General features: G+C 66.4%; 1 protein-coding gene and 2 non-coding genes across 5 annotated transcripts; 1 reads left to right on the forward strand and 2 right to left on the reverse strand.

Moving 5' to 3' along the window:
- Window positions 1-2,989: 2,989 nt before the first annotated feature.
- On the forward strand, window positions 2,990-10,944 carry DIPK1B (divergent protein kinase domain 1B). 3 transcript variants are annotated; one of them, XM_045082740.1, is made up of 5 exons: window positions 2,990-3,165; window positions 6,454-6,579; window positions 9,053-9,160; window positions 9,245-9,421; window positions 9,974-10,944. In XM_045082740.1, exons 1-5 carry the CDS (start codon window positions 3,103-3,105, stop codon window positions 10,781-10,783), a joined length of 1,284 nt encoding a protein of 427 aa, XP_044938675.1. In that variant the 5' UTR covers window positions 2,990-3,102; the 3' UTR covers window positions 10,784-10,944. The 3 variants fall into 3 exon arrangements, with proteins under 3 accessions (XP_044938675.1, XP_004756992.1, XP_012913967.1); XM_004756935.3 differs by having other exon boundaries at window positions 2,992-3,165; window positions 6,454-6,588; XM_013058513.2 differs by lacking the exon at window positions 2,990-3,165 and adding an exon at window positions 3,283-3,461 and having other exon boundaries at window positions 6,454-6,588.
- Window positions 10,945-12,946: 2,002 nt separating this feature from the next.
- Window positions 12,947-13,082, reverse strand: LOC123392840. Its single transcript, XR_006607521.1, has one exon. It is a non-coding gene; the product is annotated as a small nucleolar RNA SNORA43 (small nucleolar RNA).
- A 519-nt stretch (window positions 13,083-13,601) lies between these two features.
- LOC123392841 lies at window positions 13,602-13,732 on the reverse strand. Its single transcript, XR_006607522.1, has one exon. It is a non-coding gene; the product is annotated as a small nucleolar RNA SNORA17 (small nucleolar RNA).
- Between the last annotated feature and the right edge of the window lie 7,382 nt (window positions 13,733-21,114).

Raw genomic sequence — 21,114 nt, forward strand, 5'->3', positions numbered from 1 at the left:
GACACCCCACTAGGGGCGCCTGGGTGGCTCAGTGGGTTAAAGCCTCTGCCTTCGGCTCAGGTCATGATCCCAGGGTCCTGGGATCAAGCCCCACATCAGGCTCTCGGCTCCGTCGGGAGCCTGCTTCCTCCTCTCTCTCTGCCTGCCTCTCTGCCTACTTGTGATCTCTCTGTGTCAAATAAATAAATAAAATTAAAAAAAAAAAGACACCCCACTTTGGGGCTGCGCACCGTGGGCATAAGTGACAGCCGCTGGCTGACTCTGGGTCACTTCTGGATGCCCAGGACGGCAGGTGCTTGCTCTCTACCCACCGAGCAGCCCCACCGCCTCGTGGGCCACTGTTGCCCCCACAGATCCCTCGTGGCCCCACTTCCCAGAGGAGGGGCGACACACCAGATTTCGTACTCCGGATGCAGAGGTGGTCACTGCATAGCAGACGGGACTCCTGGCCACAGCGGGGTCCCCCGTCTCACAATCCCCAGACAGTGAGCCCCAGCTCCTGGCAACCTGACTCCATCAGACTTCAACCTGGTCTCTGGGCTCCTCCCTCAGCACAGGCTGCTTTCCCAAGCCGAGCCGCCGGCTGGTCATGCCCTTGTGGCCCCTGACACCGTACGGGATGCGTGTGTCAGTTCTCTCCTGTCATCTGACAACCGCGCTCCTTGTATCACAAAGGCCACCCACAGTGGGCTGGTTCACATGTCCTGCCGCCCCGGTCCCTGCTGTTGCTGAGCCTTGGGACAGCCTTCTCCCAAGTTCACGGATGAAGATTTCTGGCTCCAACTCTGCGCCCTCTTCCCGGCCTGGGCCCCATGGTTGAAACACCTCCTTGGTAAAGACCAGGATGAAAGGGTGGGGGTTGGGCCATCAGGATCCCATCCAGACCCTCCAGAGCAGGGCATCCTTTGGCCAGCCTGGGGGTCCAAAAAGGGGACTACAGATATAAACTTCCTTCTGGTCCAGCCGCTGGGACTCTCCCATGGGCTGGCATGGCCCGAAGTTCAAGGGTAATGAGCATCTGGTTGAGGGTGAGCCCGTGGTCCAAAGTGTGGAGTGCAGTGAGTGTTGGTAAGTTTGGTAAAGAAGCTTGAGTCCCTTTCTGCACCTGACCTGTGCCAGCCAGGGTCCCATCAGGTGACAGAAGCCATGCGGTGATGTACACAGGGAGTCTGCCACAGGACGGCCTGAAGAGCAGACATGGGGAGACCCGCTAGGGCTGAGCTGGAGGCCCCCGGCCCCAGGCAGAGACCGTGGGTCCCAGGATGGCAGAGAAGTCACTGTGGTGCCCACAGCATCGCTGGGAATCCGGCCGGGGGGAACCTGCCAAAAGCCTGTCCCCCGGTGCTGGGGGAAAGCTGTGGGCAGGGCCGTGGCCCATGCAGCACTCTGCCACAGAATCACACAGGAGCTCATCTTTCAACAAATTTGTTAGAACAAACAGACACCCATGTGCAAAAAAGCCCAACACCCCAAAACACAAAACCAAAACACAAAATCCTACCTTGCCCTATAACCCGCACCATGGACAAAAGTTAGCTTCAAACAGAATCATCGACCTACATGGAACCCCCCCCCCCCAGCAGCCGCCTGAAACCACGGAGAAAACCACGGAGAGTGCTGACCCCTATACGGACTCCGTCCTCTCCCGCAGGGCCTGAGCCGCAGTCGAGGTCAGCTTGTACAGGAGGCACAGGAAGGGAATGACCAGGCAGCTGTTAGTAAAATGGGGCCACAGTAACCGTGCGCTGCGATAGAGTCACATGGCTGTGTTCTCCCTCTCCAGATGCCATGTTGCCCTGGGCTCACCCCTCTTGGACAGCATGCGAGGACGAGAGGCCCACACGGCGGCAGGAGGGAGGTGCGGGGCGCAGGTGCGTGGCGCAGCGGGAAGCCACTGCGGGCCGGGCATCCGTCCCAAGGAGGGTCACCTGCGCCCGGACCGGGCCGCCACGGGAACTGAGACCAAGGGTAAGGGGAGACACTGCTGTAGAGAAAACCCTAGAAAAAAACACAGCAGATGTTGCGCCGCTGGGTTAGTCGGATTTCTCAGACACGGCAGGCAAGAGGCGCGCAGACTGTAAACGGGAAAAACGGGTCACTTGGACTTCATGGTGAGGAGCTCGTGCTCACTGAAAGACAAGCCCCGGGTCAGGCGGAGCATCTTGGTGCGCAGTGGTATCTGGAAGTCGGGGGACTCCCGGACCGGAACAAGGAAACAAACCCTACAGTCAGATTCGACGGGAAAGAATTAAATGTAGGTTTCGGGAGAGAAGATCTATAAGGTGGTTCAGCACCGTCTGTCCACGGGGAACTGCGGAGCGCGGAGGCCCGGCTGCGCGCGCCCCCATGGGCAGCAGCAGGGGTCGGGGCCGGCGGGAGTGCGCAGCGCACCTGCCCACGGCCTCCCGCGCTAGTCCGCGGGGCGGGAAAACCCACCTGCACGCGGAACCCGGCGCGGAAGTTCACGGCGGCTGCGCCCTGGCCACCCCACGTCCGCGGCGAACGCTGACCCAGCCCGGGCCCAGGGCACGGAATTGCTGGTGCTGGAGACAGGCCCGACCCCGAGGCCGCCGCGCCGCGTCCAGTTTCTGGACGCGGGGCGACGAGCAGGGCCGGGGCTGCGGGGGCTCGGACAGAGCCGGCCCGGAGGCGCCGCCAGCCGGAGCCGCGCGCGCTCGCACCGCGTCCACCGCCCCGCCAGGCCCGGGCCTCGCCCCCGCGCGCCACCACGCGCCGCCCCTCCCCGCCCCTCCTCCTCCGCCCGGGCCTCCGAGACCGCCCGCGGTGACAGCCCCGCCGCCTAGATCCGGGGGGGGGGGGAGGGCGCGCGCGGGGGCGCGCGGGGAGCGGCGGGGCCGCGGTCGCCCCTCCCCCGCGCGCCCCCGCCGCGCTCCCACCGCCCCGGCCCCGCGCCCCTCCCCCTCCCCGGCCCCGCGCCCCCGCCCCCGCCCGGGCCGGCCGGCGGAGTGCGCCCTCGCGTGGACGTGGACGTGGACGCGGCCGCGGGCGCGCGGGGAGGCGGCGGCGGAGGGCGGCCGTTGCGGGCCGGCCCGCGGGGCTGAGGCCGAGCCGAGGCGGGCCCGCGCACGCCGGGGGCCCACCATGCGGCGGCTGCGGCGCCTGGCGCACCTGGTGCTCTTCTGCCCCTTCTCCAAGGGCCTGCAGGTAGGCGCCCGCCTGCCTGGCTTTGGTGCAGGCCGCGGCGGCCAGCCGGGGGCCGGCTGCGGGCCGCGGGGTTCCACGCGCTGCGTGGCCTGGGGGCGGCTGTGGGGCCGGGAGGGGTTGGGGAGGGGGCGTTGATGGGGCGGGCGGAGGGGCGGCGGATGCTGCGGGCTGGCAGACCCTGCCCCCGGGACTGAAGAAGCCCCTCCCCCACGGCTGGACCCTCTCCCCCGCGCGGCCCCCACCCCGGAGGCCCAGAAACCACGCCTGGTCCTTGTCTCTTTCCCCACTTTAAAGAGGTAAGGTTTGCTTTTCTGTAATGGAAGACTTGGGAGACACAAACGCTCTCAGAAAGACAGAACCTCCCCGGGGTCATCTCCCAGCCAGCCCGAGCGTGGGGGTGTGCCTGACTCCACCATGACCTTGGACAAGTCACCGGCCCTACCGGGGCCGCTGTCTGCTGGGGAAGCCCAGGCTCCCTTGGGGACCCCGTTGAGAAGCCTGTCGCGTTTGCTCTGGGTGGTCGGAGCCAGGCCCACCCTGAGATGGCCTTGGGCACAGTAATGTTCAAGCAGCCCACACCTCCCTAGCCTCCCCAGGCTGTCCTGGGGCCAGGGAAACAGGGTCCCTGCCAGGGTCGTGCCCTTGGTCCTGGGGCCTGGCTGTCCTCAGCTCCCACCCCAGGGGGAAAAGCCTCAGAGCCAGGAGACATTCGGGTTTTGTGTTTGTGTGGGACACCCCCCTGGCCCGCCTGGGTGCATCCTGGTCTTGGGCCAGCAGTAGGCAAGGTGGGTGCTGAGGGGGTCTGAGGACCCCCTAGGCCAGGAAGTGGGCTGTGCACTGCCCCCCCCCCCCGGTCCCCTGAGGGAGGGGACTTGACCAGGTTGCTGCCTGGGTGGCCCAGAGCTTGCCCTAGCACTCAAGGCAGGCTGCTTCCCAGGGATCTGAGCCAGCCCCGCCTACCTGCTATTGTCAGGTCACATTCAGGGTTGGAGCCATTGTGCATGGGGGGCACTGGCCTGTGGGTAACGTGGCTGTTACTGACCCGGAGTCAGTGGCTTCACCAGGAGCCAGCGGCCTGTGGCGTGGGCGAGTGGTTGCATGGGATGCACTGAAACGCAGGACCTGCCCTGTCCTGGGGGCTCACTCATGGGGGACTCATGGGGGCCTGGGACTGCTCCTAGAGGAAGTACCCATCTAAGAGCAGGCTGTCGGCACAGTTGGAGCTGGCCAGGTGGGGACGGTGTCCTGGGAGAGCCTGGTGGAGTGGGTGGGTGTCTGGCTGGGGTGTGGCTGTTGTCCCTCTGTGAGCCTCGGTCCACCCCAGGGTCAGCCCCAGGTCCAGCGCTGCTCCAGCCTGCCCTCCTCCAGGCTGCCGGTGCCCCCCCCCCCCCCGGCTGCCAGGCCCCCTCAAGGCCGGACTCACCCCCACCAACAGCATTGTTCTTTGCCAGCCGGAAGTCTTGGGACCTTGTCCTGGCAAAACAACACCCTGCAGTCCCCCACCCGCCGTTTCTTTGCTTTCCTGTTTTCCCTTTTGAACAAATCTGACGGAAGCAGATGTGGTGCGGGACATGGGGGCCCGAGGCCCAGCCCTCTCGTTCTGCCCAGCGCACCCCAGTCCTTGCTGCTCTCAGTGGCTCCTGAGGCCCCGAGCCCATCCCTGGTGGTCTCAGGGGTCCTCCTGCTGCAGCCCTTCCCAGGAGGGCCAGCTCTGTGAATAGGTGCCCGGGAATGCAGGAGGTGGGGCCCCCGTCTCTCCTGCAGGAGCCGTGAAGGGAACCGCAGCTGCCTGCCCCTGCCCTGTCCTCACGGGAAAGCCAGCCCCTGCCTTTGGCTAAGCAGGCCCCAGGGCGAAAAGGACTGGAGTCGTTGCCCAGTGGGGCACGGGGTGGTTGGAGTCGGAGAGGACGCGTAGCACCTCCTTTGGAGGTGGGGCCTCCAGCCTCCAGCTGGCCCCTGGGTCCTAGCCCCTTGCTCTGGGGGTCTCCCCCAACCCCCGCCCAAGGGAACATTGGTAACCGTGGCCCCTCGGCGGGCCATCCTGGACGGCAGTGCAGGCGGCTTGTGATTGGCCTGGGCGGGGGGTGGGGCGGGGCGCTGGATGGGAGGCCCCGCCCCCGCCCACCTGCTGCAGGTGCGTCTGGGCCCCTCACACCTGTAATTCTGCTGGAGACGCCTGGCAGAGGGGCTGAGCCCCCGAGACTCTGTTTCCACCCCACCCCACACACTGTAGGCCAGGGGCCGTCTTACTTATTCTCCATTGTGCGTACATACACAGGACATAAAAGTGACGATCGTACCCGCTTTAAAGTGCACAGTCTGGGGGCGTCAGCGCGTTCACACTGTTGTGTACCATCCCTCTGTCCGTCCCCAGAACGTGGCTGTCTGCCCACGCTGGACTCTGTCCTGTTAGACATTAACCCCTGACCCCCGCCCGGTGTCTGGGTCCGACTCCTCCAGAGCCTCCTGGGAGTCGATCCTTCGGGATCGGTCCCTCCGTGCCGGGCAGACCTCGCCGGGGACCACGTCCTCCTCGTTCATACGCGGTGTAGCCGGTGTCAGGATTCCTGCCTCTTAGAGTGAATGATTTTCCACAGTGTTGGACGTACCCTGTTTTGTGTAGCTATTCAGCCATCAGTGGACGCTTGGGCTGCGTCCCTCTTTGGCTCTGGGGACAATGCCGCCTACTCGCGGTGTCTGAGGTGCTGTCTCTTCAAGGCTCACAGGGCAGCTGGGCTGCTGAGGCCTGCCCTGTGCACCTACAGCCTCCACCTGCTGTCCCCACCAACACCCCCTGTCCCGGGCTGGGCCTGCTTCAGCCACAACTGCCCACTGGTCAGAGGATGGTGTGCGGGGGGTGTGTATAGGGGGCAAGGGATTTTCCATCCTGACCGTGTCCAGCCTGACCTTGTGCAGAGGTTAAAGGTCATTATGAAATGAGCTAGGAGGGAAATTTGTAAAAAATATCTTTATTCATCAAAACAGAGTCGCCTCCTGTGTGTTCCCCTGCAGTCGGAGATCTATTCTTGCCTGCTCATGAGATGTAAAATCTGGGAGCACCAGGCTGAGGCCCTTGCCCCAGAGTGGGCGCACCGAGGATGCAGGGGGCCGGGGAGGAAGACCCGGGAACACCCGTCTGCTGGGCCGCTTCGGAAGCCGGAGCCGGGCAGGGTGCCGGTGTCAAGGGGTCGGCCGGGGGCACCCACACCCCGAATGTGGCACCCACACCCCGAATGTGGCACCCACACCCCGAATGTGGCACTCCCTCACTGGCCTCTCTCCCATCAGAGCCGGCTCCCGGGCCTCAGGGTCAAGTACGTCTTCTTGGTCTGGCTGGGCGTCTTTGTGGGCAGCTGGATGGTGTACGTGCACTACTCGTCCTACGCGGAGCTCTGCCGAGGGCACGTCTGCCAGGTGGTTATCGTAAGTGTCGCTTTGGGTCAGCCTTGCGGCCGGACTCCTCCCTGCCTGGTGCTGGCCCGTGTGCGGGGGCCACTTAGAGCTGGCCCTGGATGCTTGCGGGGGCCACTTAGAGCTGGCCCTGGATGCTCAGAGGGACCAGCAGGGGACTTTGAGATGCAGCCGAGGGCGGCGGGTGTGGTGGTGGTGGGGCTGCAGGTGCACGGAGAGTAGGGCTGGGATGGTCAGAGATGTGTGCGGGGAGGACTTTAAGCAGGGAGCCTGGGGTGAACAGATGTTGGGGACCTTGAGTGCAACTCCTGGGGCCAGAGGCTCACCAAAGGAGGCTGTGGGTAGGGTCCTTGCGGGGAACAAGGGGTGGGGGGGGGTGTGCTCAATGGCAGCCCGTGGCCTCAGAGTGAGTGTGACGTGTGCCTCATGGGTGTGCACGAGGGAGGAGGCGTCATGAGCCTGTGTGTGCCTGTACACAGGAAGGCACATGGCCTCACGGTGCACCCCTAGTGGGACACCCTGTGACTTGGGCTGGAGGGACCAGCCACACCAGCCCCAGTGGCCCTGGCAAGGCCCTGATTCTTCTGAGCCCGTCCCACACCCTGGCCGGCCTTCCCAGGGAATTTGAAGCCCCCAGTGAGCTGATGGCCGGGGTTCTGATGCCCCGGGCCAGGCCTGGAGCTGCTCCTCCTGCTGTAAGATGAAGAGGGTCGCCTCTCCTGGGGGACTCTGTGGGACTGACATTGGCCATGGAAGGGCGCAGGCAGGTCTGCTCTGGCCAAGGTCCCACAGGGCCCAATTTGGGGAAGCCCAGAGGTGGGAGAACCCCTGTGACAGGATTTGCAGGAGGCCAGGCAGGCTCCAGTCCCCCCAGCTGATGGCAGAGTACCTTCTCAGAGGGCTGGGCTGGCACAGGACACCGAGGATGCAGTGCCCATGCTCGGGGGAAAGACCTCCTCCTGCCTGTTCTCGGCACACTTCAGAACAGCTCACCAGTGGCCTCCAGGGCCCAGGCCTGAGCTGGGCACTGGACTGATGGCTTTGCCCTCACAGTCCAGGGGCTTGGGAGACAGGTAAGGGTAGACATGGAGCCTCTGGCCGGGGGGGTGGGGGGTGGGTGTTGGTGAGGCCCTGCTGTTGGACTGCTCAGGGTGAGATGGGGCTGGGCAAGGCTCGGAGCCGGCGGTGTGGCCACCGGCCCTGAGAGGCAGGTGAGAGCTGGAGGGAGCTCTGGGGGTGGGAGGGACACAGGGCAGGAATGAGGGGGGGCGGGAGCGGGGGGGGGTGGATTCTGGCCCAGGGGTGCAGGGAGCAGCAGCCTAGAGGGTTGGCAGGTATTTCTGAGCCCGAGGAAACCGTGTGCCCAGGGGTATCTCCCTGGGGTGTCCTAGGCTGTGGGGATGCCCCCTCCTTTCCAGAGGAAACCTGCCTGCTTTGTGGGGGTTCATGGTGTGTCCGAGGGTGGACCAGGGGTCATGGGCTCCTACGGGCTCTGGGTGTTTGGCAGGTACTCACTCCCCTGCAGGTGGGAAACGGGCTGGGAGGTCGGGCGATTTGCCCCAAGCCTGATGGGCCAGGACCACGGGGCACACTGAGCCCCTCTGCTCCTTCCCAGCTATGGGTGAGGAGGGGCGGTGCCGGGCAGAAGCCCGTCCTTAGCCGGTCCCCTCAAAGGCCCTGCAGTTCTGGGGGGTGGTTCTGGGGCTCAGAGTCAGCCCCCTGTGGAACCCCCTTCAAGTGTGTGGAACGGGTTTCCTCACGGCTGCTTTGCCGTCCTGATGAGTGGCCGTGGCTTTCTGATGCCACACGCAGATGCCTTCTTCGTGGGGCCTCTGGTTCTGGCCCCGGCCTGCGCTCCGCCCCCCCCCCTTCTGGTGGCACCCTGCCCTGCACACTGCCCACACTCCTTCCTGCTCCTTCCTCCCGGCCAAGGGCCTGGGCTCCATGGCAACGCTGATGCTGTTCCAGGAAGGCACCCCCCCCCAGCTCCAGATGGCTGCGCCTCCCTGTTGGGGGGGTGGGGGGGACCGAACCTGATTCCATGGACTCCGGCTTCCCCACCTTCCTGCTTGGGTCAGCTCAGACGCAGGGATCAGGGAAGCAGCCGCTGCTCTGAGCCCAGAGCCCTGCCTGATTCTGGCTGCTAGCAGCTCCCAGGGCATCTGGCTAAGGAGGTGCCCTGGCCCGGCCCCCTCCACCACCCTTGGGGCAGGGGCAGGGGCAGGGCCCGGGCCCCATGGTGTCCCAGGCTCTGCTGCTCCTACTTCCTGCTACAGGGGAGAGCACACATTGGGGAGACCCTGACTCGGAGCAGAGGGTCTTGCCAGCATGGTCAGGTATGGCCAAAGGCTCCTGGTTCCCAGCTGTAGTGGTCTGGAGCCGCTTAAGAACCAGGGGCCTCACCTGCAACCTGTGGATGTTGGGGGAGGGGCCCCACGGCCTCAGGCCACTTCCTGGTTCTCCTTCCTGTGCCCAGTGTGACCAGTACCGCAAGGGCATCATCTCTGGCTCCATCTGCCAGGACCTGTGCAGCCTGCACGAGGTGGAGTGGAGAGCGTGTCTGTCCTCTGTCCCAGGGCAGCAGGTGAGCCTTGTGGGGTCTGGCTGGGGTCACCCTGGGGGCAGCGGGAGGGGATGTCAGCTTGAGGACTCCTGTGGCCCCATGCAGGTGTATAGTGGGCTGTGGCAGGGCAAGGAGGTGACCATTAAGTGTGGCATTGAGGAGGGCCTGGACCCCAAGGCCAGGTCGGAACCAGCCCCCCGGCAGGAGCTGCTGCTGTTCGACAAGCCCACCCGGGGGACGTCAATCAAGGAGTTCCGAGAGATGACCCTCAGCTTTCTCAAGGTCAGTTGGTTCCTGGGAGCCGTGGAGTCCAGGGCAGGAGACAGGCTGGTGGGAGCCACGGCAGTGTCCAGGCATCTGGCTGGACCGCAGCTCCAGGCAGACCCTGGCTCAGGGTCTGTGAGCAATGACTGGGTGCAAAGGACCCCTTCTATCCCCCCCCCCCGGGCCAACCCACCCAGGGCATCTGGGCGGGGTGAGAACTCTCCGCATGGGAAGCAGACCCAAGTGCCCACCCTCAGCTCCCTGAGCACTGTGGAGACATGGGGACATGGAGCCCCAGGAGCAGCTCCTGGAGAAAGGACAATGCTCCTGTGGTCAGCGAGGGGGCTTCCCACAGCGCCGGGTGGTTCCCTCCACGCGCGTGCTTGGACGCCAGGCTCTCCCAAGCTGGCAGAAGCACCGGGGTCCCATGTGCAGCCCGTCCGGCAGACTCCCAGGGGTCCAAGCCAACTAGGTCAAGGTGGCATCTGCCAATGCAGAAACCCACCACCAGGCCAGGCTTGCTGGTCCTGAAATGACTCGGTCTCCCTTTCTTTGGGTCCCAAATGTCAGGCGAATCTGGGAGACCTGCCCTCCCTGCCCGCGCTGGTCGGGCAGGTCCTGCTCATGGCCGACTTCAACAAGGACAGCAGGGTGTCGCTGGCCGAGGCCAAGTCGGTGTGGGCCCTGCTCCAACGGAACGAGTTCCTGCTGCTGCTGTCTCTCCAGGAGGAGCATGCATCGCGGCTGCTGGGATCGTGCGGGGACCTCTATGTCACCGAGGGGATCCCCCACAGCTCCTGGCACGGAGCCGCTCTCCCGACCCTGCTGCGCCCACTGCTGCCCCCTGCCCTGCACACGGTGCTCCAGCAGTGGTTGGGGCCCGCGTGGCCCTGGAGGGCCAAGATTGCCATCGGGCTGCTGGAGTTCGTGGAGGAGCTCTTCCACGGTGCCTACGGGACCTTCTACATGTGCGAGACCACGCTGGCCAACGTGGGCTACACGGCCCAGTACGACTTCAAGATGGCAGACCTGCAACAGGTCGCGCCCGAGGCCACCGTACGCCGCTTCCTGCAGGGCCGGCCCTGCCGGCACAGCGCTGACTGCACCTATGGCCGGGACTGCAGGGCGCCCTGCGACAAGCTCGTGCGCCAATGCAAGGGCGACCTCATCCAGCCTAACCTGGCCAAGGTGTGTGAGCTGCTGCGGGACTACCTGCTGCCAGGCGCCCCTGCCGACCTGCGGGAGGAGCTGGGCCGCCAGCTGCGCACCTGCACCACGCTGAGCGGGCTGGCCAGCCAGGTGGAGGCGCACCACTCGCTGGTGCTGAGCCACCTCAAGACCCTGCTCTGGAAGGAGATCTCCAACACCAGGTACTCGTGACGGCTGCCCCGGGGCCCCCAGCCATGGCTGGGCCACACAGCTGGGCCGTACAGGCTAGACCGGGGGTGGGGGCACGAAGGAGCGCCTGGGGCCCGACCACAAGGGCTGGCCAGAGGACCCATTGCGAGAACGTGTGATGTAAATAAACCGCTTTTCTGTGAGTGTCCCTGGGTTCCCTCCCACCACGCTGGACCTGTCTCCCATATCCGCCATCGGCCCAGTGGGGTCCGAGGGGGGCTGCCCTTGCCCAGGCCGGACAGAATGCAGCGTGGTCCTTTGGGTCCCAGTCTGCCAGATAGGCCTCAGCGGGCAGCACAGGTACAGCCTCTCCTAGAGCCACGTTCTGGGGCAGGGGGTGGTGCCAGAGGGGGTGATGAGCACGCCAGATGCGGACATGTTCTGTGCTGAACTGGGTAGGGTTCCCAAGAAGATACCACGGGAGACCAGGTGTCCTGGGAACGGGCTGCTCCCGTTCCAGACGCTCTGGCAGTGCGGCTGCGCAGGACTTCAACAGACGTCCGGGAACCACTGGATGGGAAACCCACCACCATCTCCCTGTCCCGCCCCAAGGGGCAGTGCAGGTGGCTCCCTCTGCCTCCGTTCTGGGAAGTGGAGGGCAAACCCCAGGAGGCTCAGGGAGCTGGGGGAAGGGCTGTGCCCCCATCCCGGGTCGTGATGGGCCAGAGAGCCTACTCCCTGTAAGTCCTTGGGGGCCGCTGACCTTTGCAGGCTTAGCTTAGCGAGTGGTTACAATGCCTGGAAAGGCGATGCGGGGACCCAGGCGGACACCGTGCGGCTCCCCACCACCATCCTCCTGCTCCGGCCCCAGCTAATCACACTGTGAGGAAAAGCTAAGTGTTAAGATGGTTTATTTAAGATCAATTTATTCTCAAGTTTTGCCAAAAGAGAAACACTTTTACTAAAAAACATATTCCAAAATTTCAACTGTAATACCCGTCTTGTTAGTATTAATTCCTAAAACTCATCCTACTTACGTTAAATAATAGCTTTCTTCCCCATCTAGATTTTTCTCCCCTGTGGGGTGGGCAGTGGATAATCCAAATATGGCACAAAAAGCAGTTTCGAACTGGGACGCCGGGGGGGGGTCTCCATTGGCCGAGGGTCCGACTAGATTTCAGCTCTGGCCGCGAGGCCAGGCTCCGGGCCGAGTGCGGCCTCTGCTTCAGACTCTCCCTGCTCTTCCGCACAGCCCCCGCCCCAGGCTTCTGCTCTAAAATAAGTCCGTCTTAAAGGGAAAAGAAATTAGAATCACGGGCTCTGGCAGTTAGAAAACCCTGCCAAGACTTTCGTCCCCCTGAACACAGTGGCTGGGTTAAGAATCAGGACACAGGGTGCAGGGGAAGCCTGCTCACCCTTCGCTTGCTATACAAGGCACACGCAGGGCTGCGCGGACAGGCCTGGGGCGTCCAAACTGGGGTGCGCCCTGTCCTTGCCCAGGCCAGAGCAGCGACGGGGAGTGCCCCTGCAAACCACCCCCGGGCCCCACTTCTCCGCCTCGCCCGCCTGCACCCTCTGGAACCCGGAACAGTGTCCGCCGACACTCCTGTGACAGCCCCTGCTGCGCAAACATGATCGCCTCCGAACACCCCGACGTTCTGCAAAATAAATGCGTAGTTTCTTACCTTTTTTTTTTTTTTTTACCTCGAAATCGGTGAGCCTCTCCCGAGCAGCCTCCCGCGTCTCGCCTGCTTGTACCCTGCTGAGCTCTCCCCCTGCAAGAAGGCAGGAATGCCCGAGTCACACGTGTCACCCCACTGGGGTTCCCAAGGCCATCCCACCTCCCCGCCCTGGTTTACAGGGCTCAGTGGTGTCCCTCCCCCGCCCCAGCCTGACCAGACCTGCCTCCTGCACTGCCTGTCTCAAGGGTCCTTAAAGCAGGGGTGTCCGTGGGCACAGGGCCCAGAGCCCACGCAGGGAGCAGACCCCAGGCCACTCGGAGCAGCTCTCGGCCAGGGACGCACGACTTCCAGAAAGCGCTCCGGAGGGACCGTCTCCTGGCCCATCCCACTGCCCGCAGCCGGCCGCCCGCTCACACCCGGTCGCCTCAGAAAACCCACGCGTTTGGCATCCGAGCTAGAAGCCCGACGCCAGGGGCGCCCGCCACGCGCCCGCGGCCCCCGCGGCCCCCACGGCGGCTCTGGGGCATGTCCGGCTACAAACCATTCTTAGCGCTCACGGTTCTGAGCACTGAGCGTAGAAATAGCCGCTTGCTCTTTGCCCCGACGGCCCAGGTGCAGCAGAGCAGCTGGACCCGGGGTGCCGGCAGGTCCAGCACCTGTGGGGCCGCCCTCCCGGCGCACCCGCCACCCACCTGGAGGCCGGCCCCGCGCCTACCTGGGTCGGGAGGCCGGCGGGCGGCTCCTCTGGCTCCCGTCCGTGGGCCGGGCATCGCCCTCCTCCCTGTGTTAAGGGACGAAAGTGTAACAGAAGCCGCTGTCCCCGTCCCCGGCCCGGCCGGCCGCATCCGTCCTGACCTCCGCTAGCGTTTCGGAGCGCAGAAGGCTGCCAGGGACCCGGGAACCGTGGCTCCCGCTGTCGCCTGTCAGGGCCCCACGGGCAGCCCGCGGTGCAGCCGGGCAGGACGGCAGCCAGTCCGCGGCCGGGAGACCCCGCCGTCCACACGAGGCCGGGCGGCCCCGGACGCCCCGCCCTGGAGCTCCGGAAGTCTCCCGCCTGGACAGCGGCCAGGGCCACCGCCTGCGTCAGGCCGCGGGCCGTGGCCTCCAGCGGGTGCGGGGGCCGCAGGAGGGGCCGGGAGCGCGACCGCCCCCAGAGCCAGGCGCCCGGCGCGCGCTCGGCTGTCGGGCCGCGGACCACGGCGACGCCCCAGCCGGGACGCCGCGCGCAGACAAGCCCCGCTCCTCTCTGCCTCCGGTGACACAGGTGGGCCACGGCGACAGCCGCACCTGCAACGCCTCTGGGGGCAGCGCGGCGTCCCCGGCCCCGCGGATCAACCGACGACCCCGAGGCCGCGGCACCGGGGGGCCGAGCGCTACCCGCCGCCGCCCTCCGCCCCCCGGACACGCTGCCCCGGGCCCGCGCGTCCCCGAGCCCCTGCCCGGCCCGCCGGGGTCGCGGCGCCGCGGTCCGCCCGCAGCCAGCCCGGGGCCAGGCCGTCGGGCCCCCGCGCTGCCCACACCTCCCGTCGGCCCGGCCCACCCCGTTACCTGGCCGCTGCCTGACCGCCGCGGAGCCGACGGCCCCGCACGAGCCGCCACCCGGGGCCCGGCGGCCTCGACCTCCGCAGCCGGCCGCCGCGGGGAAAGGGCGGCCGAGCGCGCGCCGCGCATTTTATAGGCCGTACGGCGCCCTGCGAGGGTCACACCGCGCCGCCGCCGCCGCCCGCCGCCGCCGCCGCCGCGCCCTCTAGCGGCCCCTCCCGGTCTTGCCGGCGCCGGGACTCGCGGGTCGCGTGGAGGGAGGAGGGCGGGGGCCGGGGCAGGGTGGGCGTTGGGGGCGCCGGGGGCCCCCAGAGGCAGGCAGGACCCGCGGGCGGGAATTCCCGCTGTCCTGCAGCTCGGTCCGCGGCGGGCGGCCATCCCCGCTCCTCCGGGACGGTGGGACCCCGACGACGGCGGAGGCCCCAGGGTCGGGTCCTGGTGGTGGCGGGTCAGCGCGAGGCGTGGAGTCTGGGCGCCACGCCCGGCCGCGCGCGAAGGGGCCCCCGACGTGCCCGTCCGCACCCGCGAGCGGCTCCGCGGCTGCTGCCACCCCTGTTCTCTGCAGAAGGGCGTGGGGCTCTCGGGGCCTTGCCCGCGCCCCTCCCCGTGAGCCCCCGCGAGCCCCTGCGGGACCGCTGCGTCACCCGCTCGGACGCGTCTCCCAGTGGCGGGGGAGGGCAGCGGGGGCGGGTGTGCTGTTGTCCCCTTGCACGTGCAGGGCGGACAGAAGGAGCAGCAGGGCCTCGGCTTCCAGGGGCCAGGCTGGGCTGGGGTCACCCTGGCCGCGTGCTTGACGGCTACACCGGGTCCTCGAAGCAGCTGGTCTCGCTGCTGAGCCGGTGATGATGGCGGGACGGAGGGAGCCACGTGCTCCCGGCCCTTCTTGTCCCAGCTGGAGCCAGGCAGTGGTAGGGCACCTTCTGGGGGTCAGGGGGCAGGTCTCAGCTCGGCCACACCCCCGCCCAGGATCCCAGGTCCCCTAGTCCCAGGCAGGGTCTCCAGTCAGAGCAGAGCTCAGAACCTGAGGACGTGGCCTGAGCCAATGAGGACCCCCGGGGTGCACTCTTACCCACAGAGAACGCCCAGCACAGGAGGCCAGGGGCCCACAATGGAGGTAGCCAAAGGAGCGTCTCAGTCCCAGAAGACATCTTCCCCCCCACCCTCTCCAGCACTCTCTCCATGCCCTGTGCATGTCCTGTGGCCACATACCAGGAGCTCCGAATTGGTCTCCCAGGGATTCAGGTGCCCATTGGCGGCCTAATGAGGTGGCAGCAGGCCCTCCTGGGCGCATGGGGGAGGCCAACCTTGGAGCCAGGCCCCACCCAGCTGCGTATCTGTCCGGCTTCCTGGGATGCGCCACTCGCAGTGCAGAAGCCTGGGGCCTGTCCTCTCTCCACAGTCCCCACAGTAATCTAGCCCCCACCCCCCGAAGACTCTCCCCCAGGTCTCCCGGTTTGTAATGGCGGAGCTGGGGTTTGGGACAGGGATGGCAGAGCTGTGCAGCAGAGGCCAGAGGGAGACTCCCCCGCTGTGTGTGCCAAGCCGAGCCAGGCACGGCCTCCGGGGGTCCACAGGTCTGCTGCAGGCTGGGAGGGAGCCCCAGGCCGTGCGGCTCGTCCTCCTCACTCTGCTCCCTGCAGCCACAGGCAAACAGTCCTGACCATTGTGGGACCTGCTTTCAGAACGGGCAGTGCCAGTCCCTGGATGCGGACGGTGGGTCCCGAGCATTACAGCAGATGACCCCAGGGTCTGCCTCTCGGCACAGAGAGACCCGCACCCACCTCCCTGCTCCAGACCATTCTCTCCACCCTCTGCACCAGGACCCTGGACGCCATCCTCGATAGGCATTAGTACTGGTCCCTACTCTCCCCACCGTCGCTGTGCTGAGTACTCCGGACACTGCAGCTGTGAGAAACCTGTGCCAGAGTTTCTGGGCTGAGTCTTGGGCCGAGCACTGCTAGATGATGGGTGCCCCTGTGGCCGGGGAAGGGTGCGGCTCCCTGTTCTCCCAGGCAGGGGTGCCCATCACCCTTCTCTCCAAGGGGGACCCCCATGTCCTCAGGCACCTGAGGGCCACCCAGCCCAGGAGTTCACCTCCTCTAGCAGAGGACAGATGGGACTTCTTTCTCTGGCCAGAAATATGAACTCTGATCCAAGGAAAGGAGAGCTCTCCTAGGACTCCTGGCCCAGCCAGGCAGCCGTGGCCACTGTGTATGTAACGGAGCGGAGCGACTGGGCCTTGGAGGGAATGAGTGCCTCACACCAGCCTTGCTTCTTGGGGAGCAGTGATGTGTGCAGAAGGCGGGAGGGCCTTAGAGGAGCCGTCTAAGCCATACCACAGTGTCTCCCTTGGTCCTGAAACCAGCAGGAAGAGAGCGCTGAAGACAGAGATTCCAGGGGGATTCCCATCCAGGGAGAGGGGGCCCACTGGAGGGCACTGAAGCCGCCAGTCCTGCCGGCCACAGGCCATTGGCACAGGAACACCTGCGGCGCTTCCTTAGCACATTACCGTGTCCATGTGTCGACAATGATTGGCCCACTCAGTGCTGGTGCACTTCTAGAGTCAGACTAGAAACCTTCCAGGGCTGCTCGTGGGTCAGAGGACGCCAAGCCTAGAGAAACAGAGGATGTCTCTCTTCCTCCAGAGCTGGAGAAGGCTCTCGTACAAGGAGCAAGTCGGGGAAGGGGTCCCCAGGAGCGGTGACCTCACTTCCCTGACCACAGAGCCCAACGGAATTGGAACCCCCATCACCAGGCCCCCACATTCCAGGGACGCCCCCCTGCGCAGCTCCTTGCCTTGGACATCGTCCAACCAACAACATGTTCACACGTTGCATCCCAACGCGGGACGCTGGAAGCAGAGGACTGCGCGCTCGGCAAACACTTCCCCTCGCTCGGGAGGTCGTTTCAGGGCTGCCCGATGCATCTGGCCATTCGGCCGAAAGCAGAGAAAGGTGACACCGGGAGGCCAGAGCCGGTCACACAGCCCCACACGCTCTCATCGACGGGCACAGCCCCGGGTCCCCATCCCCCTGTGTTTGTGTGTGTGTGCATGCGTGTGCGAGTGTGTGTGGGGGGGGAACGTGGGTGTGCATGCATGTGTGTGGAAGGAGGACTCACGAGGGCTGGGGCCTTCCTGAGCAGGAGCAGGTGGATGAGGGGTCAGGTGCCTGGTGGGCAGGTTTCCTTCAAGGTCAAGGCTGGCTGGTGGGACGAGGTGGAGGGATGCGAGCTCCTGGCCGGGGTTATCCCGAGAGCCCTGCAGGTGTGGGTGCAGGGCTGTGCACACACAGGTCTGTGTCTGATGTGGGAGCCGCCGGGGGACGGGGCAAGAGCACAGTGGGGTCGGCCGGGCAGGGCTGTGATGCATCCGGGCCGGCGACCGGTCCCTGTCTTGGCAGAAGGCCCCGGATGAGGAGGAGAGGCTGGTGGACAGGACCTCCTCTCTGACCCAGGAGTCTGAGGTCCCAGGAAAGGCTTCCGAACCTCCCAGGCCACCATGCGGAAGCCGAGCCCGAGGGTGAGAAGGCCGGGGCTGGGTGCCTGGGCGTGTGTGGGGAAGGGTCGGTGCTGGGCCCCACAGGGACGAGCCCCACAGGCTGGTGTGGGGCCAGGAGCAGGGACTGGGCTCAGAGCACCCAGCGGGTGCACCGCGCTCGGGGAGCCGTCCCGCTGAGGCTTCCTTCCGGGCTGCGGCTTCTCTGGGAGGCCCCGGGCTGGGTCCCGTCTGCGCCAAGGCACACGCAGAGGCAGGCCCGCGGGTGACCTTCTCTTCTCTCCCAGCTCCGCCATCCAAGGAGCTCGGGCCGGCCCTGACATCAGCAGGAGCTGGGCACTGGGGGACGGTGCCTGCCGCCACCTCAGCCGGGGACCAGCAGCCGGCAGGTGACCAGGAACCGGGCCACGGGGAGCCTGACGCTGCCCAGGAAGAGCTGGTGCCTGCTCCCGCCCCAGGCCCTGCTCCTGCTCCTGCTCCAGCTCCTGCTCCAGCTCCTCTCCGGATCCTGCCCCTGTCCCTGCCCCAGACCCTGCCCCTTCCCTCCCCCCGCCCCGTCCAGGACTGCTGCACCTTCCCCTGAGCCTGCCAGGGCCCTTGCCGCTTGCCCTGCCCCTGCCCCTGCCCCTGCCTGTGCCCCTGTCCCTGCCCCACACCCATGTCCTGCCCCTGCTCCTGCCCCTGCCCCTTCCTCTGCCAGGACCACCGCCCCTTCCCATGTTGCTCCCTGGGCCCCTGTTCCCGCTCCAGACCCAGCCCCTCCTCCTGCTCCTGCCCCTGCCCCTTCCAAGGGGCCTCTTCCCCAGCCCCTTCCCTGCCCCTCCAAGGACCAATGGTCCTTCCCTTGCCCCTAGCAGGGCTACTATGTCTTCGTCTGTCCCTCCCTGGGCCCCTGTTCCTGCCCCAGACCGAGGTCCTGCCCCTGCTCCTGTGCCTTCTGCTCCAGCCTGGGTCCCTCGTCCTGCTCCACACGCAGCCCCTGCCCCTTCCCCTGCCTCGGCAAGAACCGCTGCCCTTCCCTGGGCCCCTGGCAGGGCCACTGGCTCTTCCCCTGCCTCTGCCTGGGCCCCTGTTCCCGCCCCACATGCAGCTCCCGCCCCTGCTCCTGCCCTTTCCCGGCCCTGCCTGCGCTCCTCTTCCCGTCCCTGACCCAGCACCAGCCCTGCGTCCCGCACCGGCCGCTCCTGCTGCCCCTGGCCCTCCCCTGGCTCCCGCTCCTGCCCCTGGCCCTGCTCTTGCATCTGGCTGTGCCCCTGGCCCCGGCCCCTGGCCCAACCCCTGCCCCTACACCTGCTCCTGCGGGGCTCCCAGAGCCCCCTCCACAGCCCCCCGCTCTGCAGGGAGAGCTCCCTGGACGGCTCCCCTCAGTCCCATGCCCCGACCCCGATGCCCCGCCACCGCCACCGTGTTTCATCCCCTCCCCCGTGCTCTTTCCCTCTCGTACAGTGTCACGGTCATTGTCGCTTTCCATGTCCTCTACGCTCTCTATTATCTCTTTTAAATAAAACGCGGCGTTTTCCGTGGATCTCGTGCTGAGCGCTCAGCCCATCCCCGGCGCCCTCCCCCCACAGCCCAGAACGTCGCTGGGGAACATCTCCTTCCCCAAAGGGGACCCTGAGCCCAAGCCCTCCCTGCCCGTGGCTCTCCCAGCCCGGCCCCTCGCCACGCCTCAGCTGCTTTCTCTCTCGCTTCCTTCACCTGTTCTGGACGTTTCTGGGAGGGGAACCACCCAGCAGCTGCCCTGGTGTCTGCCCACCTCTGTCCAAAGGGGACTGGGTTTTGTCCTGAGTGTCTTGGACATAGAACTTCGATTCTGCCACACCGAAACCCCGGATGGATTCCCGAGGAGACGGGATCGTGGAGGCCCCTTGAGTGGATAGGGGCCCAATGTCGGGGCCGAGACCCCTGTTCCCGCGGGGACACCCCGGCCTGACCCCAAACACCACACGGCTGCTTCCTCCCGGGTCCCGCACACCAGGGCAAGGCAGAGAGCTAGAAGACACACCATACGCGGCCAACGCATCGCTCACCACCCAAGGCCAGAGAAAGCTTTCCCCGGCCTCCGGTCCCAACCAGGCTCCACGTCACCGGGTCCCACAACAACACACACCGAAAGCATGCAAGCCGGGGGTGGGGGGTGGCGGCAGATATGCACGGGGGCGGGGGGGGGGGAGCATGGGTCAGTGATGCAGGAGCTCCCGGGGGAGGCTTCTGGCCCAGGAAACCCTCTGGAGGCAGCGCGAGTCCCCTTCAGACCGGCAGGTGTCTGGCCCGGGGACCAGCAGCCCTGGGGAGAACGGGAGGACACGGAGGTCCAGGGCAGGTCCCCGGAGAGAAGGGGACGGGCACCCCTGTCTGGGACAACGGTGGGCAGCGCCCTTCCCAGGCCGCAGGGGCACCCAGCACCTAGCAGTGCTCGACCTGGGACTCAGCCCGGAAACTCCGGCGCGGCGGCTCACGCCCGAAGGGAGAGAGCACGGAGAGACAGTGGGGCCAGATGGGAATGGAACCGCGCTCATGCCCAAGGACATGGACGCCATCCTCGGTCCCGTCCTCAGGAGAGCGCGTCCTGGAGCTCCTGCCCCACCGTCGTCCGGGGCACGGGACGCGGGAAGCCCCTCCTGAGATGCCCTCCTGCCCCCCTGCTCCTGGGAACACTCAGAATGGTGGGAGGCGGCGGCGGACAGGATCCAGGATGACAGAGGGCCCAGGAGAAGGAAGGGCAGGACGGGGAGGCACAGATGCACGTGCCCCGAGCCACCGTCCAGGGTCCGGGCTGGGACGCCCTCGGACCTCCCTCCAAGCAGGACTCCTGATGGATGGATGCGCCGCACTTCTGTGCGTTCCCGGCCTCCCTCCCAGATTCCGTCCGTCCGTCCGTCCGTCCGTCCCGCCCTCCAGACCTTCCTCTTCTTTCCCTCCCTCCTCCCCTCCCCCTCCCCCAGCCCGACTCCCTCCCCCCTCCCTCGTCCAGCAGAGGATCTGGGCCCCCAGCTGGGAACTGAGCACGGCGGCTTCATCCGGGAGCACCCCCCAACCACGGGCTCCCTGTCCCCGTGGCACTCACGGTCACTGTGGGAGCTGACGGGGGACAGTGCTCAGGCTGAGCAGCGGGATGGGCACCAGGAATCCGCTCTGGACCACGGGGCCGGCCGCACCCAGAGTGACAGAACGAGGCTTCGCCCTGCCTCGGGACACAGCGAGTCCTGAAAAGGGAGGCAAAGTCAGGATCGGCTCGACCTGACGCCCTGGGAGTCCTCCTGGCCCCCGGCCCTGGTTCCTCGATGCAACAAAGAGTGCCTCAGGCAGTGTGGACTGGGGGTTTGGGACACAACTGTTCGGCCCCAGGGACGGCTTCGCGGCCAACATCCCCAGGGCCTCTGAGTTTCCCCACGGGCCTCGGAGGTCCTCTGAGCCTTGCGTCGCCCTCCTTGGGAAGCTCTGTCCGGTCGTCTTGCTGTCTCCTGCCTCTTCTGGGAACCTTCAGGGGCCTCCCCCGCCACGGCCGCCCTCGCCAGGACTCCCCTTGCCCCGTGGCGGGACGCCTGCCTCCGGCGCTGGGCCCCCCACAAGCCCGGAGCACTGTGCGAGGCCTGTGCGCTCGCTCGGGGACCCCGAGGCATCTCCCGTGCAGGGCCCTACACCTCCCTGCG

The sequence above is a fragment of the Mustela putorius genome, unplaced genomic scaffold, assembly GCF_011764305.1.
Source record: "Mustela putorius furo isolate JIRA1106 unplaced genomic scaffold, ASM1176430v1.1 tig00000596_pilon_pilon_pilon, whole genome shotgun sequence".
NCBI classification, from domain to species: domain Eukaryota; kingdom Metazoa; phylum Chordata; class Mammalia; order Carnivora; family Mustelidae; genus Mustela; species Mustela putorius.